The sequence below is a fragment of the Lolium rigidum genome, chromosome 7 (genome assembly GCF_022539505.1).
Source record: "Lolium rigidum isolate FL_2022 chromosome 7, APGP_CSIRO_Lrig_0.1, whole genome shotgun sequence".
In the NCBI taxonomy this organism is placed as follows: Eukaryota; Viridiplantae; Streptophyta; class Magnoliopsida; order Poales; family Poaceae; genus Lolium; species Lolium rigidum.
This window is the reverse complement of record NC_061514.1, coordinates 117,130,900-117,156,784: the sequence shown is the minus strand read 5'-3', so window position 1 is coordinate 117,156,784 and position 25,885 is coordinate 117,130,900. Positions and strand designations below refer to the sequence as shown.

The window sequence follows — 25,885 nt, the reverse complement described above, 5'->3', positions numbered from 1 at the left end:
AGTTTGAATCCTGGCTTTCACAATTTATTCTAAATTCCCCCCGCAGCCTCTTGCCGTGTAGCGTGTGGTCCCGGCGCTGCCTCTTTGCCTCTCTACATGTGTTGATTTGTCTTCTCATCTTCCCGTCACACGTGAGATGGGGTGTTGACGTGTATAAGTAGATTGCCTACCCCTTTCCATCAGTTCGGACTTTTGGTTCAAGTGGCTAGTGCATGAAGCTTAACAAGACTGTTTTGTAATTCCTTCTAGTTATGAGTGTAAAATGTGTTGCAATTGGGATTTGATGATGTCACTAACTAAGAGTTCAGTTAACTCTTGAGAATTAGTCACTCATAAGTTTTTTGGCAATAGAGTATGGATTACTATTATAAGTCTTCTTACAATATGACTATAAAATCACTGGTTTGGCAAGCAATATTGGAAAATCATTGACAGGTATCACACAAATGAGCTAACACATAAACGAAGCCCCCAACCCGAACACGTATTCCATGGCACGGACACACGGCAGCTCATCATATCTCGTCCATGAGCTCTTTGAAGGCATCCATGGCGGACGCCGGCAGGCCGAGCAGGACGTTAATGCTCTTCCTCTCCTTGCCGTGCGCGAGGAATAGTATGACCTCCTTCTCCGGCAGCATCACGGGCCCGGACATGGCCGGCTCTCCCCAGCCGAAGTCGGCGCCGTCGAACGCGAGCCTCGACCACGTCGTGATGAGCAGCGTCGACGCCAGCGACGGCCGCGCGCGCGTCGCCTCGAAGTAGTCCACCGCCGACCGCATGTACTCGTCCGTCACCATCCGCACGGCCTCCTGCACCATCCCCGCGGCGCGCGACACCGGCGACGCCAGCAGGTCACCGGCCGTCGCCAGCGCGTTGGTTAGCACGATGCCGTTCCCGAAGTAGCCCTTCGGGAGCGGCGGCACGAAGCGGCGGCGCCCGTCCACGGCGAACAGCAGCTTCGTCTGCTGCTCCGGGGCGAGCCCCAGCGCGGCAGTGCGCGCGCGCCAGACGAGGCCCGAGAGCGCCTCGAAGGTGGTGCAGCGCTCGAGGTCGCCGCCGGCGAGGGCGAGGGCGCGCACGCGCTCCAGCCTGTCCGGGTCGAAGCAGAAGGAGCGGTAGACCAGCTCCTGCCCGCCGTACAGCGCCGCCATTCCCGAGACGTCGGCGATCTCGTCGAACTCGCGGTGCGGGAAGGAGATGACCGGAGGGTCGCGCGCGCGCAGCAGGGTGCGGTCCATGAATGGTGGCACGGTGAGCTCCGCGGCGCCGCGCGCCATCTCGGCCCAGGAGTTGACGAACTCCATGGCGCCCAGGCCGTCGAACATGCAGTGGTTCATGGCCAGCCCGAGGCTGAAGCCGCCACATTTGAACCTGGTCACCTGCGAGTTAAATTGACCAGGTAAATGAAGTTAGTTATTGCTAGTGCTACTGACTAAAGCAGTCAAGTTCATTAAATTTTCAGCAGATGTGTATCCGTCCAAGTTTGGTTCGACGAGACGATGGGCCATCCTAGGTGTGCAGTCTAGGGTTCCTGTTCAAAGATCGGACATATTTGTCGAACCTGTAGCAGCGCTCTTTGACTAATTTGACGTATAGAGGTTAACAGCTAATTTGGTGCAGAATTGATCTTGATCTGAAATTTGGATCCTAGCTACTGGTACTACATGTTGGATGATTGGATTACTTGGTGAATGACACATGTGGTTAGAAGAAAAAACGGATGGTGATGGTTCGGTTGATTTATAGGTAGAAGTTGTTGGGCTAACTATGAAGGAAGAAAACATATTTTGATTTCTCTAAGAGCTCTTTTGGCAACTATATCATTTTATTTCATCTCAATGAAATGAAATGTCAATTATTATCCTACTGTTGCTAATAGTAGTAGGATTATTATCTTTTAGGTGCCGCATTGAATTCATTTTTCAAACACAGGTCAATTCTCTCTTAACACTACTCTACCCCCAACCAATGCCAAACTCCAATTATTCGACTCACGAACGTTCCATGCTAGTGCAAGTGAAACGCACGGTAACACGAGGGAGTGAATAGTGCAACGTGCATCCACGAAACTTTATCTTCTCCCTTTCACCAAAAGGGAATGGCGCGCTGCACCATGCCGCCATTAAACGCGCAGCTCAGGGCAACCCAACCAGGGATCGGCAAGGCCGCCTCGGGCACCGGAAAGCGCCCCAAAAAGATGCAACGCGCGCAACGTATCATGGAGGGCGACGCTCAGAACGCAGTGAATGCCTGTGGCGCACGTACCTGAGCCGTGATGGGCGGCATCTCCAAGATGTTCTTGGCGCCGGGGACGGAGTAGACGAGCTGGCCCAGGGCGGCGGGGTCCGGGGTGGAGAGGTCGCCGATGTCGGCCAGGTCGCAGGCGGCGTCGGCCTCCACGAAGGGCGCGCCCTCGCCGGTGCACTCCACGGTCAGCTTCATCTCCGGGCTGATGCCGAGGCGGCCGGCCAGCGGGTGGTAGTGCACGAGCACGCGGGCCAGCGCGGCGCGGAGCGCGTCGGCGGCGCCCTCGTGGCCGCGGCCCGACGGGCACTTGAAGCAGTACACCGTCTGCACGATCACCGCGATGTTCTGGTCCAGGTTCGATAGGTAGTACTGCTCCCCCGTAGGCGTCGCCGACGCCGGCGCCACCAGCGTCGGCTCGCCGCGCTTCACCGACATCAGCTGCGCCTTGCTCTCCGCCATGGCCACGCTGATATGCTTCGCCTCCGCACCCTGCACGTACACGCGCACGCATAGCGTGACGCAACAAACAAAATGTCAGTACCATGTAAGTAATCAGCAGGGAGCAATCAGGTTGGCGTTCAGGACACTCACCATGTTGATGATCTCTCTTCTCTTGGCGTATCGATGAGAAGCGAGAGGTTGATGGGTTTAGACGGAGAAAAGCAGGGAGAGGGTAGAGTGGGGTTTGTGTGTTCTGAAGAGATGGGGTTGCGGCGAAGTGTTTATATAGGAAAGGGGAGCTTGCTTCAGGTTGTCAATGTTAGGAGGGGTTGATGCAAGAACAGTTGGGGTTGGAGGGGTTGCCTAACAACCAGTGTTGTTTTGCCTGGGACTTCAGTTAATCAATTGACTTGTAGTGACGGAGAATCTGGACAAAGGCAACACTATTTGTTTTCTTAATCAGCTTGTCCTCCTACCAACATGTGAAAGACGCTTCAGTACACCAGCAGGACTCGTGGATATTATGTCGAGATTCATTCTTAGTGGAAACTAGGCAAGCTCGCGCTTGCTAAGTTCAATAGTTATGTGTAGAAAAATTGGTCATAAGTAGAATCTGGAAAATGGGAACACAACAGCACATCAAGATTCACAGTTACATACTTCAGGCTCCTTGCTATCTCATTTGTGGTGAAAGATCATATAAACCCAGTCTCTATGCTTGTTTCACTTGACGAATCACAATTTTCTTGGGTCTCATCAAGCCTAGTCATTGAAGATATTGTGGGTGTGGTGTGAGGAAACATTATTTGAAGAACCTCCTGTCAGGTTATCTGCTTGAGTTGTCACACCTACCTTTTTATGCTTTCCCTTCGGTTGGAACTATTGACATTTGCTCACTGTGATGAAAGTCTTGCTAAAAGGGTGTTTTTTTACTAGAAAGCATTGGTTTTCTTAATTATACCTGTTTTGTGGATATACAATAGGTCAATCAGAACACAGGACCAAATTGACATAGCCTAAACAAAAAATGAACGATATGAAAAGGCTATATATCTGAAAATAAAAATAGCTCGCTATTTAAGAAAAATAATAATTAACTTATCACATAATCTTGGTCATTTAAATCATTTTTTATTTCTGGTGTAAGCTCAAAATATGATAAGTCATACATCGCTACAGGGTATAGGGGGCTAAGCATTAGACTCCATTTCGGCACGGATTTTCTGACTTTGCAGGCTACAAAGCGAGGTGTTCAAGCCACTAAGTAATAAGTCCACCTATCAGCGACTCAAAGTCACCCAAAAGCCTCCAAATCAGAAAATCTCAATTGGCTACATTTATAGGATAGAGATTTGCGAGCTTTGTGAAACAAAATTACGGTGGGACTTGGCGCTTCTTCGCCTAGATCATCCAATCGAAATATAATGGACAAGGTTGATCCAAATTTTCATATTCAAATAGTCCAAAAAATGAAAAACTTTTAATAAATCATATACTTCCTCCAATCCATAAAATGTATCACCCTAATATTTTTTTTATTGATCGGAGGAAGTACATTTCATTGTGTATTCCAAAAAAGCTTCATTCCATTTTTCTTTGATAAAGAATATTTTATTACTTAAAGTCTTAAGCATAGCATCCGATCTCTGCATAACTAAGATGCACACAGCCGCACACAATCTAATGAAAAGATAAAAAAAGATTTGATACATAAAACATCAAGTTGTTGTATCGGCCCCTAAGGTATCAACAAACCAATCTTAGATCATGTTGGTGTCCATGATGTTGGGTAATAAACTTCTTCACCGCGTCCTTTAACCGTGTAGACACCTTCGTAAACATGTCGCGGTTCTTCATATGCTGAAGAGACAATCAAGAACAGCTTCACCGATAAATAACCTGCATATGAGAATAATTTTTATCATTAAACACTTTATCATTGCTACATAGCCAAAACTATCAAATAACGGCAAGCGCTTCCACGCTGATAAATACCTTAAACCTATAATCTACCTATTAAACTAATTGCTAAAAATATTAGCAACGCTTAGTGATGGATATAAGGTAGAACCTATTTAGACAATTGATCATATGGACCTTGCAAAGCTTTATTCCATTTGGATCCAGGTGATACTAAACTTTCCTTCGTAGAATACACAATGAAATGTATATGATTTAATGAATCTTGTTCAACTTTTCTGAATAATTTAAAATTTGAGTTCAAAATTTGGGTCAACCTTGTGTGCTGTATCTTGATTAGAGTACAGGTCGCGAGGCGAAGTCACTTGTGACTTTCTGAAGCAAAGTTACTGAATGAACATGAACCTCTGTCCCTCACTCCTTTCCCCTTCCCACACAAGCGGCTCCAGAGAGACTCTCATCAAATCAGTCAAGTCTGTAGCGGTGTCGCTCACTCCACCGTCAGATTAATCAGGTTTAGCGAGGATGGTGAAGGTCATGGCGGGGTGCCCGGCGAAGATGGGGTTCCGGATGCCGGCGGAGTGGGAGCCGCACGAGCAGTGCTGGATGGGCTGGCCCGTACGTACTCCTCCCTCCCTCTTCCTCTCCTCGATCTTCTGTTTGCTTGGATCCTCCGTGACCACACGTCCCTACCGCGTTCTTCGCTTTACTCTATCCTAGCTTAACTCTGTTTATTCCGCACGGGAGTTTCTGATTTCGATCGAACCTAGTCAAATGTTTGGTTTGTCCGGCAGCGTCGCTCGCTGCATTCTTTTTTAGATGAACATGGGGCTGAAATCCCCCGGCTCCATTCAGAAATGAAACCAGATCACAGCCAGGAGTTTTGCAGGTAGCAGATTCAGAAAGCAAAGAACACAAAGTCTACGGCCGCAGCCTAACAGGAACTAAAGCCTCGCACAGGAGGGAGAAAATAACTGAACGACATGCCAAAAGTAAAGGAAACACAGCAGATGAATACATCACTCGACAGCAACAACCTCCGGCAGGTGAAATGCAGCTTGATAGCTTCGTCTTCTTAAAAGGAGACGGCTCAGGTGACGCAGGCAGATCAAGGGGAGTTGCTGGACTGAGGAATGCCATCTTCTTGAGCTGCGGTTCAGGCGACCTGACCAGAGTTGTCCATCGGTTGCCTTATGGGGCTTGTTCGGTGTGTCGGTGGCGATCAGTCCTCATCCATTGGCTCCAATGTTCTTTCTTGCCGATGCGGCTGTTGTTTGCGCACCCCGAGATTCATCTCGGCATAAAGTTGCTGATAAACCGATGAACGAAGAAACATTCTAACAAATAAATATCCAGATTAACACACTAAGACTGATGTATTTCCTGTTAGTCACCGACAAGTGGGTCCTGGGCTCGCATGGCAGATCCAAAGGGTGGTAAAGAAATTATTTTTCCATCAGATAACTGTACGATCCATGGTACTCCTAGGTTCATCTGGCAGCAGCCAGCAGGAACAATTGTTAAGTTAGCGTATTCAATATTGGATTCATTGTCAGTTTACTTTATTCCTTGTCGTGTGGAATCTTTGAACCCGGGCAGTACTATATATATGCTTAATTTGGACTAACCTGAGCATCCAAATTTATCAGTTCAACCGCCAACCACATCAATTATATTTCAGTAGGCAAACAATTTCTTCCAAGGAGACGCCATTTTTCTCTTTTAGAATGGGCAGGGAACGGTGGTTATGAGTAAATCATGTATGGTTGCATTTGTACTCAGAACCACAAGTATCACAAATGTTGTGTATAGCTCGATAAATGCAATTTTACTGGCAATACAAAATTCATTCAACTTTAATCTCTACTATGCACTGTATTTTTCTTGTCCCTGAATAGCTCAATCTGTCGATCATGACCACAATTATTTCTCCTGGTTGTCCATGATCTATAGCTATCCATCTGTCTCTGTTGGGGTCATGTAGCACAGCACTTGAAACGTGATCACAATTCATGATATCTAGTTCCATGGTATGCTTTTGTCTATGCCCAATCAATATTGTGTTGACGCAACTTTTCCTTTCCTTCTGACTCTACGTTTGGGAATTTATCACAAAGAACTAGTTAAACAGAGTAGCCAGTCAAGTGCGTCTAGTGCTTCTTAAACTGGAATGACTGTCGAACTATTTAAGATCCCTTATTCCCTTATAACGAGAAACATGGCATACATTTATCATCAATGTGGATGATCTTTCATTCGTTGAAAGCACACTAGATTGTTGTAACAGTTTCTTAGAAGCATTCCGTAGTTTCATTTTGTCATTGTGTATCCTCCTGACCTCCTCAGCATGCCTTGAAAATTTAAAATACATAATCATAATAAACATCGCCACTTGTTTGAATCTTAGGAGCGTCCGGACAACTGGCGGGAGAATGCTGGTCCAGCTCGTATAATATTTGCAAGAACTGCAATTGCCATATCAAAGTTTGAGCCCGTGACCATTTGTGCGAGTGCCGAACAGGTGACACACTTCACATGAACTATGTTATAGACTGATGCATGATCATGTGTGACACAAGTATATTCAGCTCTACATTTCTGTCTCTGGCAGTATCCTCATGTCCACGAACTGATGGAACACCAGCCGAACATCAGGGTGGTCGAGATGAGCATGAATGATTCCTGGTTTCGTGATACTGGTCCCACTGTGTGTAACTTAAATATTCTTGTATCTTTTTTCTTCTATACTCATTTCAAGTCTGGTGTCTAGGGTTGCTAATACTATCCCTGTTTTTTTTTAGTTTATTGTCCGTAAAGGTGGACCAGAACCAGGACTCACAGAGCAAACAGTAGCGGGAATTGATTGGGAATTTAACGCCTGGGGAGGTATGTTGTTTTAGGTTATATCTATATCTATTCAGTACTTTACAAACATTGTAGTTATTAACCCATACCAATTAATGGCTCAGTAGTAATTTTCAAACGGTTCCATAGTTTTAACAAAAGCAATAGAGGACCTGGTTTGCACTAGCAAAGCAATGATTCACTCTACTATCTCTGGAGCATTAGTTTCATGATTGGGAATTTAACGCCTGCGGTGGTATGTTGTTTTATGTTGATGTAGTATGTATATCTATGTCTATTCAGTAATTTACCGCGGAGTTAAAATCAACCCATGCCAGTGTCACAGTAGCAACTTGCAAATGATTCCATATTTTTTTACAAAAGCAATAGAGGACCTGGTTTGCACTATCAAAACATAGAAGCACTTCACTATTTCTAGAGCAAGCATTTCATGACTTCACAAGTCAAGGTGTAATCACCTTCAACGCGTGATAATTCAGCAAGTTCTGATCCTTCTGTCCTGCAGGAGTCGATGATGGTTGCTATGATGATTGGAGTCTTGATAATAATGTTGCCAAGAAAGTAAGGAATGAATCCTATTTCTCTCCGACCCATATTACTTGTCACAGATCTAGTACAAAGTTGTACAAAATCTGAAACAAGTAATAGGGAGTACTAAAATGCAAACTGGTGTCTTTTGTTAATCTCCTTTTGTACTTAAATTCCTATTCTTGCCATTAATTTCCAGATAGTTGAGATAGAGAGGATCCCTAGGTTTCCACACACAATGGTTCTTGAGGGTGGAAGCATTCATGTAGATGGAGAAGGTGCTTTTCATATCATTTTGATCAAATGGTTTCAGTGTTTTTGGTGTTTTGCTGATAATTTTGTCATATTGAAAAGGTACATGCATTACAACAGAAGAATGCTTGTTAAACCCTAACCGAAACCCCAACATGACTAGACAAGATATAGAGAATGAGCTGAAGGATTTTCTTGGAGTCACAAAGATCATTTGGATACCTCAGGGACTGTATGGTAAACAATCTAAAGTATTTTATCGCTTGCAGTTCTAAAAACCGCAAAATTTTATCTCCTCAATTGTAGAACTATTTTACTGCTTAGTAACCTTATGATGGTTTTCCAGGTGATGAGGATACAAATGGGCATGTTGACAGTTTATGCTGTTTTATTAGACCTGGTGTCGTCCTCTTGGCGTGGACTAATGATGAGAATGACCCACAGTATGAAATATCAGTTAGGGCACTATCAACTCTCACTCAGTCCGTCGATGCGAAAGGACGGCAAATAGAGGTGGTAAAGATCCACGTGCCAGGGCCTTTATACGTTACAAAGGAAGAGGGGGATGGTGTTGATGCAACGGTCAGTATCGGTATTGCAGTTAATCTCATGAGTAACTATGGGTCCATCGCAACACTGATTTCTTTGCTTGGACATGTTACCAGGGGCATGCTGTACCGAGGGAACCAGGCAAGAGACTGCCTGCCTCATACGTGAACTTCTACCCAACAAATGGCGGGATCATAGCACCTGCTTTTTGCGATAAGCAGCGGGACGACGAAGCGCGTGAGGTTCTCCAGAAGGCATTTCCTGATCATGAGGTTAGCTCTAATGCTCCTGAAGCTAGCACTGGCTGTTAGTTGTAGAAATGAAAATTCAGTGAGGTTCGATGATCTGAAGGGACTCGTGAATTGTTGGCTGCAGGTTGTGATGGTGGAAGGCGCCAGAGAGATCGTGCTGGGAGGTGGGAACATACACTGCATCACGCAGCAGCAGCCGGCGCGCCCGTCATAGTTGAACGAGGAAGGGCAAGGAGGGGCGACTGGTGTGTGCGTGACGACGATGAGACACAGCAGTCAGCCGGTGCAGGCAGTGAGAGGAAATGGCAGCAAGAGCTGAGGAGATGGCTGGCTGTTCAAAGTTCAAACAAGGCTAGGAGGAGGAGCACGTCTTCGCGCCAGCATATCAGCCGATTAAGTAGGCTTTGAATTCTGGGACATGCTACTGAGTTTCCTTTCTCATGTATACCTCATTCAGGCTACTCGGCTCAAAATGTAAAATTAGTTTGCTGGGCATTGTGAGTAATGATGAAAATGGAGTGAATTCAGTTGAACAGCCATGAGTGGTTTTATCATTTCGAGATGTAAAACGGACAGTGTGTCGATGATTTAAAAGAAAAAAAAATCCGACCTTGTATTTTTAGGCTGCTCCTGATGCTCCATACGTGTGTCTTTTGTTAGTTCACTACATCAGATTTCGTAAATCGCCAAATTTCATATTATGGTCCAATTGGACTTTGGGTAGAACATACTTATAATAAATACCAAGCATATACTTTTCCTCTCTCTCTCTTCCACCAATTTTGTGGCACATTTAGATGTATCTATGCACAAAATGTGTCTAGAGACATTCCAATGTGACATGGGTATGCCATATCGGGTCTTAAGCATTGATATCCCTGGTACAAAGTCTAGAAGGAAATAGCGGAAAGCCCATGAAGAAGTCTGGAAGAACCCTGGAAGAACCCGAAGGAATTCTATTAGGAAAGCTAAGCCTATATCGGGTATATGCACAAATGTGTCTAGAGAGTCATATCGATCTTAAACATTGATATTCTTGGTACAAAGCCCAAGAGGAAATAGAGTAAAGTCCATGAAGAAGTTCAGAAGAATCCGAAAGAATCCTATTAGGAAAGCTAAGCCTATATTGGGTAAATCGACATGTACCGTAGCTCGACCTTGAGGTGGACTATGAGACCCAACCCGCTATATGAAGAGCTGGGAGGAGCCACCGAGAGAGGGGATCGAATCATAGCAAACACCCATATAACTGTAGTTTCACATATTGTAATCTCGATGGTTCGCCCTTGATAGCGATATTCGTCGGCTGCCTAAGTTTGGCTGACTAGTCTGTTGATTCGCTACTATCCTCTTTCCCGAAACTCAAATCTATCATAATGGGCATTGACGAAGTTAACCCTTTGTTAGAATCCGAGACAAGACTTATACTATATCTAGATACGTTTAAATCTGTGACAAGAATTAATTATGAAATGGAGGGAGCACAAAAGTACAACGCAATGAGATTATTGACTCTCAAAATCAACAATTTGTTGGAGAGTGAAAGACGGTGTAAGATAAAAAAGAATGGTTCACGCCCTGTATTTATTCGATTCTTTTTAATATGAAAGGACTTGCACATGTGACTTAGGCTCACAATTCGTTATTGTCGCGCATGTTTTTGCCTATCTACTTTCTTGGCTTTGCATCGAATAGGTTTTCATCCTGTTTTATATAAATAAATAAAACCTCTCAAACTTTTATTTTGGTGATTTTAGAGAACAATACAGGCTTTTTCTAAAATTTTAGAGCATGTCTAACAGGCCCCGTATTTGTCTGCCCCGTATAACGCGAGTATTTGGCTCTGTATAAAAAAATTGCTCACGGAAGAACCATTCCATCCAGCAGACCCCGTATTTCGTCCCGTATTTAAAAAAATTAAAACCCCGGAAATTTATCAATAGTTCATCATCATTGATCATACCACGGATCATACATACATTGCGAGATCCTACATTGCGCGATCCTATCTAATCGTCAAGGATGACGAACGGGATGAACGGCCCCCTGACGGCAGCCTCCCGCGCCTCGAATTCCCTGACGGCGGCGATGACCGCCGCCTCCTCCTCTGCCTCCGCCCGAGCAGCTTCGGCGGCATCCTTCTCGGATGCGGCCACCGCCTGCAGGAACTGCGCCTCTTCCTCTGCCTCCCCCGCTTCCTCCTCGCCGACGCGGATCTCTTCCGCTTTCTCCGCCGCTGGTGTTGCCGATGCGCGCCGCCCATGCCGCCTTCGAAGCGCGCTCTCTCTCCCACTCGGTGCGCCACTTCTCGAAGTCCGCGCCGCTCATCGGCTTGAGCGGCGGATCTTCTTGGTACCACCGCCCGCCCGCGGCGAACTCACGGAGCGACTCCGACAGGTAAAGCGCGTCGGCGTACCGGCACGCCGCACGGCCACTCCCCGCGGCGGAGCGCTTGCATTGGCGCCGCCACGCCTCCTCGAAGCGACCCCGCTCGCCGGACACGCGGAACGGCTCGGCGACCCGACATGGCGACCTGCGGCTGGAATGGGGAGGCGTGCAGTGGGGGATTGCTCGCCGGAGCTTTGCGGGGAGGCGGCGGCGCACGGCGGAGCTAGGACCCCTCACTCGCACCTTCGCCCGGTATATGTAGGGGGCGGCGGTGTCGATTTGCTGGGGCCCGTATTCGGCCGAACGGGCCGGCCCAAATACGAGACCTGCTAGATGGTCCAAATCACGTTCACCCCGTATCCCGCCGAGATTTTACGAGGTGGGCGGGTTTTAGGGGGCCTGTTAAACATGCTCTTAGAGCATATCTGAGAGGCTCTGCTACGGGTAGTTTAAAAACAGCGGTGTGAGCCCAATTCTTAGCAGGCAGCAGACCTCCTGGACTGGCCTGCCCCGCCTCACCACATTTCTCTCCTGTAGCGCCGCCCTGCCCTTTCCCTTCCCTTCCCGCATCATCTCATCAGTACAGCCGACCGTCAGAATAATCCAGTCTTGGCGTCTTGGCGAGAGAGGAGGGGAGGATGGTGAAGGCCATGGCGGGGTGCCCGGCCAAGATGGGGTTCCGGATGCCGGCGGAGTGGGAGCCGCACGAGCAGTGCTGGATGGGCTGGCCCGTACGTACTCCTCCCTTTCCCTCCCCCTCTCGCTCTTACGTTTGTCTCGATCCTTCGCGACTGCAAGTCCCGCCCGCGGCGCCTGTTCATCCGATAGATTCCGGTCGAATTCGCTCCGTTCTGGCTAGAGAAACGCTATGTGCTCGCTCGCGTCTGCATCTCTTGGTTCTTTCTCGCCGGAGCGCCGTCTCTGCCCCGGCAGCTGTTTGCTCATCCACCAGATTCGTCTCGGTTCCAGATCCACACACCAGGATTTACTGCCATAGCCAGTTACTGGCAAGTGTGGGTCAATGGCCCGCATGTAAGCAAGCCAAAGAGTGTTACTATACGTATGGTCGATTTGTTCCAACAAATAAACGTATCAACGCACATGTCAGGTGCGCTTGGTAGCAGGAAGCAGGAACAATTGTCAAGTTTGAGCATTTAATACTGCAATCCATTGTCAGGTTACTCTATTCCTTGTCAAGTGGAATCTCTGAACCGGCCAGACAGACAAACTGTTCCAATCAGACGACTTTTTTCTCTTCTAAATAAATAGGCAGGAGAAGAGATGGTGTATTTTCTTGTGCATTTTTTTTATATTCACACGAACAACTGATTTTACATCCAAAGAATCGCTTGCAAGGTGTGAATGCATTTGTTCTCATACCCACAAGCATATCACCAAAGTTGTGCATTGGATCGAGCAATGTAATCTTGCTGACACGGCACAAATTCAGTTCACCTTTAATCTCTACTACGTGCTGTATTTCCTTCTCCCTGAATAGCTCAATCCGTCAATCAACGTAACAATTGCTTCTCCTCGTTGTCTATGATCTGCAGCTATTTGTCTGTCTGTGTTAACGCTATTAGCACATACACTGTCTAGTTCCTTGTTGTGCTTTGTCTCTGTCTGTCTAATCACTTTCTGTCGACCAACTTTTCGTTCCCTTCTGGCTCTACAGACTACAGCTGAGAATTTATTATTACGATTTTCAAAGGATCAGTAAGGAGTAGGCAGTCAGCATTTAGTGCTTCTTAAACTGGAGTGGCTGTTGTTGCCATGAACTATTTAAGATCCCTTATGAACCACAAACACCACATATATTAGTGTTTCTGATAATATCATACGACCACACCTATTTGGAAATTTGTAACAGTTACTCAGTGTGTGCAACATGTTCTTTCATTCATTTTCTGGTGGACTTCCTCTTTTTTTCTTTTTGTGGGAACCTTCATCATTCTATTTTCCTCACTTTCTATTATGATTGAATAATATATATTTATGTGAAGTGTCCTATCAACGAGGATGATCTGGGAAGCACAATAGATTAATGTGATAGTTTCTTAAAAGACCTATGTAGTTTCCTTCTGTCATCGTGTATCATCCTCAGCATGCCTTGACCAATTTAAAGTGCAGCATTGTAATCAACATTGCCACCTCTTTGAAATCTTAGGAGCGTCCAGACAACTGGCGGGAGAATGCTGGTCCAGCTCGAATAACATTTGCGAGAACTGCAATTGCCATATCAAAGTTTGAGCCCGTCACCATTTGTGCAAGCGCCGAACAGGTGACACACTTCACACGAACTATGTTACAAAATGATGCATGATCATGTGCGACGCAAAGGATATTCAGTTCCACTTTTTTTTTTTTTTGTCTTTGGCAGTATCCTCATGTCCACGAACTGATGCAGCACCAGCCAAACATAAGGGTGGTCGAGATGAGCATGAATGATTCCTGGTTTCGTGATACTGGTCCCACTGTGCGTAACTTACTTTTTTGTATCTTTTTTCTTCTATTCTGATTCCAACTCTGGTGCCTGGGGATGGTAATAGTGTATGCATGTTTTTTAGTTTGTTATCCGTAAAGGCAGATCAGAAATAGGACTCGCAGAGCAAACAATGGCGGGAATTGATTGGGAATTTAACGCATGGGGAGGTATGTTGTTTCAGGTTGAAGTATGTATATCTATATCTATTCAGTACTACCTCCGTTCCAAAAGTTAAGATGTTTTGGTAGGCTAAAACAGCCTACCAAAACATCTTATATTTTGGTACAGTGCTACTCCCCCGGTTCCAAATCAATTGATTCAACTTTGTCTAGATTCGCATGTATCTAGAAACGTTTTAGTGTGTAGATCTACGCATATCTCGACAAATGAGTCAACTAATTTGGAACGGAGGGAGTAAGACTTTATAACGGTGTAGTTATCAACCCATGCCAATGTCTCAGTAGCAACTTGCATGGATCCATGTTTTTTTACAAAGCAATAAAGGACTTGGTTGGCACTAGCAAAGCATTGAAGCACTCTACTATTTCCAGAGCAAGAATTTCATGACTTCAGAAGTCAATATGTAATCACCTTCACTGCATGATAATTCAGTATGTTCTGATCCTACTGCCCTGCAGGACTCGGTGGTGGTTGCTATGATGATTGGAGTCTTGACAGAAACATTGCCACGAAAGTAAAGAATTAATCCTACCTAAGAACAAACTAGGTGTCTTTTGTTAGCCTCTTACTGTACTTAACTTTTTTCCTACTCCTGCCATTAATTTTCAGATACTCGAGATTGAGAGGATCCCTAGGTTTCCACACAAGATGGTTCTTGAGGGTGGAAGCATCCATGTCGATGGAGAAGGTACGTGTTGTATCATTGTTGATCAAACAGTTTCTGTCTTCTGTTATTTTGCTAACAATTGTGTCACATTTACAAAAGGTACATGCATTACAACGGAAGAATGCTTGTTAAACCCAAACAGAAACCCCGACATGACTAGACAAGATATAGAGAATGAACTGAAGGATTTCCTTGGAGTCACAAAGATCATTTGGATACCCAATGGACTTTACGGTAAGAAATGCTGAGTATTTTGTCACTTACAGAAGTTCTAAAACTGCAGGGTTTCATCTCCTTTGCTTCCTTGACCATTTTACTGATAAGTAAAGTTATGATGATTTTCCAGGTGATGAGGATACAAATGGGCATGTTGACAACCTATGTTGTTTCATTAAACCTGGTGTGATCCTCTTGTCATGGACCGATGATGAGAATGATCCACAGTATGAGATATCGGTTAAGGCACTGTCAGTTCTCACTCAGTCCACCGATGCAAAAGGGCGGCACATAGAGGTGGTAAAGATCCACGTACCAGGGCCTCTATACATCACAAAGGAAGAGGGGAATGGTGTTGATGCAACGGTCAGTATTGCAGCTATGGTCGTTTAACTACAGGTCCTTCGTAACGCTGATTTTTAAAACCATTTAAAAGATCCGAAAACGTGTGACTGTTTTCAGGGGCATGCTGTAGCTAGGGAGCCAGGCAAGAGATTGGCTGCCTCGTATGTGAACTTCTACCCTGCCAATGGTGGGATCATAGCACCTGCTTTTGGCGATAACCAGCGGGACGATGAGGCACGTGAGGTCCTCCAGAAGGCATTTCCTGAATATGAGGTTAGCTTTACTTCTTCTGTCAGCTTGAGAGGCTGAAGCAAGCAATGGCTGTTTTTACTAGTTGTGAAAGGAATAATTACTGTGAGGTTAGATGAGCTGAATGGATCTGTGAACTGCAGGTTGTGATGGTTGAAGGCGCAAGAGAGATCGTGCTGGGAGGTGGAAACATACACTGCATCACACAGCAGCAGCCGGCACGCCCGTCTTAGATGAACGGTGAGGAAAGGCGTACCATGATCTGAACTGCAGTTACGATCCGATCATTTATTCTTGCTCCCTGAAGGTGATAGATTGCGTGTGGCGAGGTAGAGAAGGTACATACTGAGACAGTGCTCAGTAGCAGTACCGATATGATCTAAAAAAATTGTAGCAGCATTAATAATTATATGTGTATCAAACGCCTCCCACTTTGAAATTGTGTTGCAGGCCAATATATAGATATCGTTGGAGAATAATCAGATTGTAACTTCCACGTTTAGTGTTTGATACTCAGTGTGCAGTGGCATTGGTCTTTAGGTGATTCTAACATCTAGATTGTGGTGTAAATGGTTTGAGAAAGCCTGAGTTTATTTACGTCAAAGAATAATAGTAGTGTTAAGAAATCGTGCCATAAAAGTAGATCTATCTTTGAGAAAGAAAAAACAAGAGTTACAATTCTGGCTTCTTTGTGGCTTTGATTCATATCTTGCAGTACTATAAGTAGAAAATTTGAAAATATCACATAATTATTTAGACAATTATTTGGATGTTAGCATCACTCGGTCAAAGAGTGGTGTCCAAGGAATAGTTTTCACAACACAAAAATGCAACGCAATAGCAAATCAAATTGACGGCACACGATAACTGAGGTCAAAATTTCTGCATTTATAATGCAATCAAGAGTCCACGCGCATTTATAAAGTGCTCATGAGTGGTTTGGCTGAAGCAGCATTGCGGCGAGGCAGTGAGGGGAAATTTCTGTGTTTGCTCGTTTCAGTTGTGTTGGGCCAGAGAAGATGCAGTGGTACTGAGCTCAACCCGAACCAAATCAGAAATCTACATGGGTAATAGTCTGGCTAAATTATTGCGCCCCGGGCCATGGCCCTGGTTGCGCGGGGCGTAGCTCCACCCCTGACTCATCATACATAAACAAGCTTTCGTTATTTTTGAACTTTTACATAATAGGGCCACCTAGGGCTGCCGGCCAAACGGTTGAAGAATTGTAGTTGACGTCGAAGTAAACACATAACTGAAGTAACAATACCCGTGCGATATGCCTTAGCCCGTAGGAAAGCTACACACACACAAAGATACATCCACGAAAATACATGTTGAGGCATGGTGAAATATCTTAGTTGCTAGGCAACTGAAATCTCTTGTAGCTCACCATGAGTGTCCCTTTAGGTTCTGGCATAAACTTGGTCCAGTCTGGCTTGGGAAAAGAAGAAATGAGCTTGAGTTCAAAATTCCTCAGCGTATGGGTAAATATAATTTTAATTTGCATGTAGGCATAAGCCTCACCACCACATGCATGTCTTCCACCACCGAAAGACGTGTAAGAGAATTTACCACCAGCTTTGTCCTCCTCCCTTCCAGGACTAAATCGATCTGGATCAAACACCTCAGGATCCTTGTAAATGTGTGGCAACATACCGTTCACCATTACAAGGTTTACTAAGATGTTACCTTTGGGGATGGCATATTCATTGCCCTCTTTTCCGCGAATGGTGATATCCTTTTTTACTTGGCGGACTAACGTCGGCAATGCAGGGTGCATACGTGCCGCTTCTTTGATGCAGTTGTGCAGAGTGCCCATCTATGATAATATACGGTAGTCTATCTTGTCATTGTATTTTCCAATTATACACTTTTGCTCCTCTAAAGCAGCATCTAAGAAATTCTCATGGCTTAAAAGGCAAGCTCCAGTCCACGTGCTAGTCGTTGCGCTTGTGTGCTTTCCCGCAAAGATCAAGGCAAGGATCATCCCGCTGACTTCTTCTATGGTTGTGGCCCTGCCATCTTTGTATGTTGAATCAATAAATCTCTAGAGCACATCCTCCTCGACACGCTTGAAGCTCTTGCGTGACCTAACAACCTCAGATAGTATTTCTGTAAGCTTGATTCGTGCTCTGTCACGCGGACGATTTACTGGAATAGTGATGTATGGGAACATGAAACTAGCAAAGTTCACACCTTACTCAATTTCATGAAACAATTTGGAGAACTGGCCAACCATCTTCTCTCTGACCTCTTTTCTGACAAGGCATCGACTTGAAATCAACATAATTAGTTCCTCAAATTCATGTTTCAGATCGACTACCCCTTCTTCTCCCCATTTTGCGAAATATTTCCGTGGAACATAAATACATTAATACATTGTCAGTAAATCGAATCCTTAACAAAGATGCAAGGCAAGTTTCTAACACTAGCATCATTAAGAAAAATTACACATAAGATGCTTTTGCGGGAAGTGTTGTTCTCATTTGCAGTGTGGGTAGACTACATTTTTGTTCGACACGCTGTAATTAACCGCATGCAGTTATTTTCTCATTTCACGCAACAAATAACGTGAAGTTGTCTTGCCATCTAATTTTTGTATTACTGTGATTGTTATTATTATGTCATCCAAAGTATTATTTTTCCTTAGAATATTTATTTTGCAAAAAGTCCATAATTGAAAATTTGAAATACAGTGGCCATCAAATCAAGTCCATAGGGCTATCAGAAAAGCCAACCCAATGAGCAATTCTTTGATGAACCATATAGGACATTGACGGCACGTCATTGTAGACTTATAAGAGCACAAATGTAACCTATAAATGGACATTTAATACTACATTATATTTCTAACTACATAAAAAAGTATATCTAAGTTTTCACATGATTATATAAATGTAGACTAACTAACATGTACGTAGCAAAACGGCAGAATTTTCCCAACGTATGATATATAACCAAATGAATTAATTAATTAATTGGAAGCTTGTGCTTAAAAAGAACATAAAATGCTCGTGGAGATCAAAGGTGTACTTACCTCCACTTCCTGAAGCATGGGATCAACATAGCTTCTTAGTTGCGTTGGCCTCAGAGACTCGACAAAGAAACGAGTTTGCTCCATTCGAGTATTGTAATCTACAACAAAGCCAATCTCTTGGCCAAACATGGGCACGGTAAACTCGTTTATATCTCCTTGGGTAACCTCTGACTCCAACCCTTGGAAGAAAATAACAGATGCCTCTCGTCCAACCAAAAAAGTTATTCTTTTCCAAATAAAACTTACTGTGAAGATACTGCCGAAATTATTATACAGATCATGCATTGTTGCTTCAGGGCCCTTTGTACACAGAGTAGGTAAGAGTCTCAAAAGAGCAATACCCCTCATCTCAGGTGGAGGTGGTAGTGTACACACAGGATCATAGGTAATTCTTTCATTTGCAATTTTGGTGAGTACTGTAGTGATGAAAAAAAGAGCTAATACCATCCACAGGGCGCTAATTGTCAAGTCCATATTGCAGTTCCTATAATTAGCGATACAAGAACACAAATAGCACATTAGTCTTACTTTATGTTTTTGATTATAGATACACTATAAATGTGTACCATTATTGCTCTCTCCGTCTAAAATAGATGTCTCACTTTTGTCTAGATATGGATGTATCTAGATGCATTTTAGTTAGAGATACATCCATATCTAGATAAAGTTGGGACACCTATTTTTACACGGAGGGAGTAGTAAACCTGCAAAACATGACTTGGCTATTTAAAACTGGACTATCAGTATTTCAAGAAAAAAATTAATGTGCGAGACATATTTTTGATGCATTATGCATGTGGAAAATGAACCCTAGCAAGAATAAAATATTCATAACAGAAATTGGCTTAGACCAAAGCATATTAATTTGCATACAACAATATATCATGCATGGATAAACATGCATGTTACCATTTTTACTTCTTTGGACATTTATATTATTGCAGAAACAACAAAATAAGTATTTATTGGATAAAAACCCATATAATGGAGCCTACGGTAACCATGCATAATGTAGCAGAAAGCTAAACTCATCCCTACTTTTTCTGTGAACACATATATTTCACATATTTCGTTCTTCCGTTATTGGAATCAGGGTTAGGCCACAAATTTTACTATATGAAACATGTTGTTGGATATGAATATTTCTAGTTGATATAACGGAATCAGGTTAGGCCATGAACTCTACTATATGAAACCTGTTGTTGGATATGATTCTTTTTAGTTGATATATATTTTTATCTTTCCGGAAGTGTGGCTATCAAATAAAGGTGAGGGTTCACCAAAAGTTCTGCATGAAACCGTGATGACTTTTGTCGTTCTGATATCAGTGCCGTCTGGAATGTGAACCACGTCTCGCGCGCCCCTACAGATATAGAATGCTTAGACGTTCCATATTACAAGCTGTTGAAAGTAGGCCTATCCAAGGCTGCCCAAAAATCGGTCCGGGAAAGGCCCTAGACATTAGCGGAAATTGTTCACCACCACCTTTCGTAGGGTGTTTGCTAGAGATTGTTTTCTTGGCCAAAAGGAGTACTGTGCATTATGATTTCTAGTGTTCGATCACCTTAGAAAAATACACTCGTCGGGAAAATAGAAGTAAACTGCTTCAAGTAGTAACTGATCAGACCATGAAACTAACGTAGCAGATGGCTTAGCTCGTCAGATCTAGAGTAGTGCAGTCCATCTAGTTAGAAAGACGTGGTGTACTCAAATAAGAAACAAAAGCTACAATGTAGTACTCAGTATTCATCTGATACGTACAGTACAACCAACCTTAAGTTGGGATGTAATGCGCCGCGCGCTATAACAAAGCTCAAGTGATTTGTAGAAACGACAGAAGCATATATCTGCCTCAGTACGAGCTTCGACTCCTTCGATCACCAGACGCAAGTGCTTTCTGAGGAAACTTCGCAAGATCTGACTAAATATATAGATGCGCAGCTACTGGTAGATGGAACCGGCTTGTAATGTACAGGAGGAAAGTTAGGCGAAACAATTAAGAGAAGTCAAGGATGATGTAGCAGTAACTAGTAAGTACCTATTATGCACAGTATAAGTCAGTAAACCCGGCGTGATCTTCCTGTCATGGACGGACGATGAGAATGAACCACCGTATGAGATATATATCGGTTAAGGCACTCGGTCCACGGATGCAACAGGGCGGCAGATAGAGGTGGTAAAGATCACTGTCAGCTTGCGAGGCTGAAGCAAGCCATGACTGGCTGTGGAAGGAATAATCACTGTAAGGTTAGGCCTCGTTCGGTCTGCGGGTTTGAAAAACAAAGGAACCCAAACCTGTACAGGAATTGGGTTAGCTGTACAAAGCGAAACTGCGGGTTATCAAAACTGCGGGTTATCAAAACTGCAGGAATAAAAAAGAAGGGACGTGCGGTCGACGGGAAACTTTGCTGCTGCCGTTTCCTTTGGTCTGAGTGGATGTTTCTTTTCCTCTGAAAAGTACGGGAGAGGAAAACTTTCCAATGGAACAGCTCGACCGCATTCCCTCGAAGCGAACAGTCCTATAGGAAAAATTTCCAAAGGAAACTACGCCCGTGAAATTCCTTCAGAATTCCTGTGGATCGAACGGGCCCTTAGATGATTTGAATGGATCCGCGCAAGAGAGATCGTGCTGGGAGGTGGCATACACTGCATCACGTAGCAGCAGCCGGTCGTAGATGAGCGGCGATGAGTAAAGGCATACCATGATCTCAACTGCAGTAACGATCCGATCATTTATTCTTGCTCTCTCAAGGCAATAGTTTGCGTGTGGCGAGGTAGAGAAGAAATACATACTGAGACAGTGCTCGGTAGCAGTACTGATATCATATCATCTCAAAGAAAAATGTAGCAGTACTGATAATTGTATGTGTATCAAAAGTCTTCCACTTTGAAATTGTGTCGCAGCCTCGCAAGCCACTATACATATCGCTAGACAATAATCCGATTGTAACTTCCATGTTAAGTGTTTGAAACTCGGTATGCATTGACACTAGCCTCTAGGTGATTCTAACATCTAGATTGTGGTTTAAATGGTTTGAGAAAGCCTGAGTTTATTTACGTCAACAAATTAGTAATAATTATTTAAGATTGATTTTGAGAAAGCATATGATAAGGTTAAGTGGTCTTTCCTACAACAAACCTTGAGAATGAAAGGTTTTGCTACGGAATGGTGTAGCTTAATTCAGAAATTTGTACAAGGTGGGAGTGTGGGAGTTAAAGTAAATGATGATATTGGTCATTATTTTCAAACAAAAAAAGGTTTGCGGCAAGGGGGTCCTTTGTCCCCAATGTTATTTAACATTGTTGTAGATATGCTTGCCATTTTGATTGAACGTGCAAAAAATGATGGTCAAATCGGAGGGCTAATTCCTCATCTTGTTGAGGGGGGCATCTCTATACTACAATATGCCGATGATACAATCCTTTTTTTGGAACATGACTTACTTAAAGCTGTGAATATGAAGCTAATTTTATGTATTTTTGAAGAACTGTCGGGACTTAAAATTAATTTCCATAAAAGTGAGCTCTTTTGCTTTGGAAAGGCGAAGGATGAAGAGGACGAATATAAACAGATCTTTGGGTGTGATGTTGGATCTCTCCCCTTTCGATATTTAGGTATCCCGATCCATTACAGAAAACTCAGAAATTCTGATTGGTATCCAGTTGAAACAAGGTTTGAAAGCAAACTAGGATGCTGGAAAGAAAAGCTTTTATCTTATGAGGATAGATTGGTTCTTATTAATTTAGTTTTAACCTACCTATGTTCATGTTATCCTTCTTAGAAGTACCTGTCGGGGTAAGGAAAAGATTGGATTTTTATAGATCTAGGTTTTTCTGGCAATCTGATGAAAATAAGAAAAAATATAGGCTTACAAAATAAAATATTGTTTGTCGGCCTAAGGATCAAGGCGGTTTAGGTATTGAAGTACTTGAACTAAAAAATAAATGCTTATTGAGTAAATGGTTGTTTAAGTTGCTTAATGAAGATGGGGTGTGGCAGGAATTATTACATAATAAGTACTTAAGGAATAAGACTTTATCGGCAATACAACCGAGGCCCACAGATTCTTCCTTTTGGAATGGTTTAATGCGAGTAAAAGAGGAGTTTTTAATAGAGGTTTCTTTAAAATTGGTAATGGTATGAGTACTCGTTTTTGGGAAGATACGTGGTTAGGGAAAACCCCTCTGGCCAATCAATATCCGTCATTATATAATATTGTGCGTCACAAAGATGTAACAGTGGCTCATGTGTTAGCCCAAAACCCATTGAATATTAGTTTCAGACGGGCACTGCTGGGGAACAGATGGGATGTATGGTTGCAGTTATGCCAAAAACTAATGACGATAAATTTAAATGCTGAGAGGGATCGTTTTGTTTGGGGATTGACATCCAATGGTAATTTTACGGTTAAATCTATGTATGAAGATCTTATGAGCGATCATACCCTTTATTTGAGAAAATATTTGTGGAAGGTTAAAGTTCCTTTGAAGATTCGGATATTTATGTGGTTCCTTAGTAATAAAGTTTTGTTAACTAAAGACAATTTAGCTAAACGGAATTGGAATGGTCGTATGAAGTGTGTTTTTTTTGTGGTGCACAAGAAACCGTTGAACATCTATTCATTGACTGCCCTTTAGCTAAACTGCTTTGTCGTACAGTTAATTTCACTTTTGATCTTTCACCTCTAACCAATATTACAAATATGTTTGATAATTGGTTAAATGGAGTAGATAGACAATCTAAAGCGTTTATCCGCGTTGGGGTTTCCGCTTTATGTTGATCTATTTGGATGGCAAGAAATGATATTATCTTTAACAAAAAACAATCTTTTCATTATTTGCAGGTTATTCACATGATGGCTCACTGGGTTCAGCTATGGGCTCTCCTTTCGCCGGAGGGATTACGGGATGCCATGGTTTCTGGATGCACACGGCTCCTGACGGTCGCTCAGGATATCTTGTGCCAGACTGGTTGGCGTCATACTAGTAGCTACAATGATGTGTAGTTTTACTATGCTCTTTTTATTCCGATGGTTGATTTTTGTATCAACTATAGGCCATGTTTGAGATACGTGAGATGTAAGACTTAATTATACTTGATATTAATAAAAGGCCGTGTGCATCATCATGATGCAGAAGCCGGGGTCAAACTCCCCATTTCGAAAAAACTAAGAGATCGTGCACAAAAGTAGATCTATCTTTGAGAAATAAAAACAATAGCTACAGTTCCAGCTTCATTGTGGCTTTGATTCATATCTTGCAGTACTATAACTAGAAAATTTGAAAATATCACATAATTATTTAGACAATTATTTGGATGTTAGCATCACTTGGTCAAAGAGGGGTGTCGAAGGAATAGTTTTCACAACACAAAAATGCAACGCAATAGTAAATCAAATCGATGGCTTGAGATAACTGAGATCAAAATTTCTGCATTTACAATGCAATTAGGAGTCACCGCCCATATATGAAGTGCTCACGACTCACGAGTGGTTTGGCTCAATCAGCTTGGGTGGCAGTTCACACAGTGGATGCTTGAACAAATTTAAGGATACATCTAAAAAAACTCACAACTTATATTCTTCGAATTAGCTAACTCATAACTGCCAAAAATTATCTCAAAAATGATTCTAGCAAAAAGAAAATATCAAGAGCAACTTGAACTGTACTTTGCTGGAAGTCTTTGACTGGTAGTTTCCAGGGCACAAGAAACGTGAACCGTACATCTTTTCTAACTGGTAGGAGACATATGAGGAGGAGAAGAAGGAGGGATGCGGTCAAGGAGAGTTCCATATACAGACCGGTTCGGATGATTTAGATCAAACTTTAACTTCCCGAGCATGTGCTGGTGCATGCTAAGACCATCTCCACCGGCGCCCGATCCAGATAGTGTTTTGGGGGTCAGCAGCGAAAATAGGCTCACACCGGTGCGTCCCAAATGGCGCTGGCGGTTTTTCGAGCCCAATAGAACCGCTGGCAACCCTGTGCCGGTCCCTTGGCCAAGGGCGCAAATCGGGTGCGCCGGCGCCTCGTGGAACGACGGTTTTCACGGGTGGGGAGCCTTGTCAACGAGAGGACGCGGCGGTTCGCATCAGAAACGACACGGGGAGGTTGGTCATCGGCGTTAATGGCCTCCTGCGTGGAAACCCAAATGGCGAGGGCGGCGACTGGCCACGCGGCGTCCACCTACCTTACCCATGCGCCTTCAATGCGCGGCCGCCGCCTCCCTTAAAACCCCATCGGCGCGCATTTCTCTCTGTTCCCCGCCATCCAACCGCCGCGCAAACCTCCCACGCACCCCGCCGACGATGGCGCACAACGACCAGGCCGGCGGCAGCGGCGGCGTGCTCCGCTCGCTGCAGCTTAGCCTCGACGAGGCCGACGTACTGTACTGGCACCGCATCCCCGTGCCAGTACAGTACAAATTGCCGCACGGCTGGCACGTCTCCAACGGCGGCTTCGCCGTGCCGCCGCCGCCACCGGCAGGAGCACAGACGCGGGCCCTCGCCAGGGAACGGCGGAGCCTGATGACGCCGGAGGAGAGGAGCTTGCCGGACAATGCTCTCGACAGACCGGCCTGGGCACGGCGTTTCGAAGACGAGCGCGCCGTCGAGCTCACGCAAACGGCCATCCGCTCGAGCTGCCGCTTCAACACCGTCGGCCCCCGTGCCTGGTGGTACGACCGTGACGTTGACAACACGCTCCGCTAGTACGGCATCCATCCGCGCGTCCGCGGCGACAGGCAACGGGACCTGTTGTACTTCCCACAGGCGGTGGGCATGGCGCCGGCGCCGACCCTGCAGAGGGCGTCGGAAAGGACTGCGGCGTCCGGAAGCTCGCGCACCGGGTCGTCATCTGCCATCGCGCGCACGCGCTCGGCCACGCCCGCGCGTCCTTCCGGAGGCGTCGTCATCCGCGACGAGGCGAGGCGCGCGTCCTCTGCTTCGGCCCGTCGGATGACGGGGTCAGGCTGCCGCTCCCGCGTCAAGGAGGAGGACGCCGCGGCCTCACCACCACTTCCACCGGCGAAGAAGAAATGGTGGGAGAAGGAGGCCGAGGCGCAGGCGGCCCTCCGTGGCGACGGCGACGACGAGGAGTTCCGCGCCCTACAGTTCATGGTCAGCCGCTCCATCGACGAAGACTACCGGCATATTTCGCTGAACCCGCGGCAGGCGGCGGTGTGGTCTGCCAGGGACCACGGCGCCAACTACGTCGACCTCACTGGACCATCGGAGCTGCCGACGCCAAAGGAGAAGGCCGAT

General features: G+C 44.7%; 3 protein-coding genes and 1 pseudogene across 3 annotated transcripts; 2 read left to right on the top strand and 2 right to left on the bottom strand.

Annotated features, from left to right (window-relative positions):
• Positions 1–355: 355 nt before the first annotated feature.
• LOC124679281 (omega-hydroxypalmitate O-feruloyl transferase-like) lies at positions 356–2,934 on the bottom strand. Its single transcript, XM_047215069.1, has 3 exons — positions 2,842–2,934; positions 2,269–2,739; positions 356–1,382 (listed from the first exon to the last, which is right to left on the bottom strand). The coding sequence occupies exons 1-3, from the start codon at positions 2,842–2,844 to the stop codon at positions 516–518; spliced, it is 1,341 nt and encodes a 446-aa protein (XP_047071025.1). The 5' UTR covers positions 2,845–2,934; the 3' UTR covers positions 356–515.
• A 2,202-nt stretch (positions 2,935–5,136) lies between these two features.
• On the top strand, positions 5,137–9,676 carry LOC124673864 (agmatine deiminase-like). Its single transcript, XM_047209907.1, has 10 exons — positions 5,137–5,229; positions 7,019–7,132; positions 7,223–7,318; positions 7,413–7,497; positions 7,982–8,037; positions 8,204–8,282; positions 8,359–8,493; positions 8,603–8,838; positions 8,922–9,077; positions 9,181–9,676. Exons 1-10 carry the CDS (start codon positions 5,137–5,139, stop codon positions 9,268–9,270), a joined length of 1,140 nt encoding a protein of 379 aa, XP_047065863.1. The 3' UTR covers positions 9,271–9,676.
• A 2,291-nt stretch (positions 9,677–11,967) lies between these two features.
• Positions 11,968–16,142, top strand: LOC124673863 (agmatine deiminase-like). The gene is made up of 10 exons (XM_047209906.1): positions 11,968–12,175; positions 13,612–13,725; positions 13,825–13,920; positions 14,012–14,096; positions 14,568–14,623; positions 14,719–14,797; positions 14,876–15,010; positions 15,123–15,358; positions 15,455–15,610; positions 15,730–16,142. The coding sequence occupies exons 1-10, from the start codon at positions 12,083–12,085 to the stop codon at positions 15,817–15,819; spliced, it is 1,140 nt and encodes a 379-aa protein (XP_047065862.1). The 5' UTR covers positions 11,968–12,082; the 3' UTR covers positions 15,820–16,142.
• A 798-nt stretch (positions 16,143–16,940) lies between these two features.
• Positions 16,941–19,097, bottom strand: LOC124674209 (annotated as a pseudogene).
• Between the last annotated feature and the right edge of the window lie 6,788 nt (positions 19,098–25,885).

Coding starts and splice junctions, on each gene's coding strand:
- LOC124679281 (XM_047215069.1), bottom strand. Junction 1,383..2,268: donor TGCCGCCCATCACGGCTCAG/GTACGTGCGCCA, acceptor TTTAACTCGCAG/GTGACCAGGTTCAAATGTGG.
- LOC124673864 (XM_047209907.1), top strand. CDS start 5,137: ATGGTGAAGGTCATGGCGGGGTGCCCGGCGAAGATGGGGTTCCGGATG. Junction 7,133..7,222: donor TTTGTGCGAGTGCCGAACAG/GTGACACACTTC, acceptor TGTCTCTGGCAG/TATCCTCATGTCCACGAACT. Junction 8,038..8,203: donor ATAATAATGTTGCCAAGAAA/GTAAGGAATGAA, acceptor ATTAATTTCCAG/ATAGTTGAGATAGAGAGGAT.
- LOC124673863 (XM_047209906.1), top strand. CDS start 12,083: ATGGTGAAGGCCATGGCGGGGTGCCCGGCCAAGATGGGGTTCCGGATG. Junction 13,921..14,011: donor TTCGTGATACTGGTCCCACT/GTGCGTAACTTA, acceptor CATGTTTTTTAG/TTTGTTATCCGTAAAGGCAG. Junction 15,611..15,729: donor AGGCATTTCCTGAATATGAG/GTTAGCTTTACT, acceptor TGTGAACTGCAG/GTTGTGATGGTTGAAGGCGC.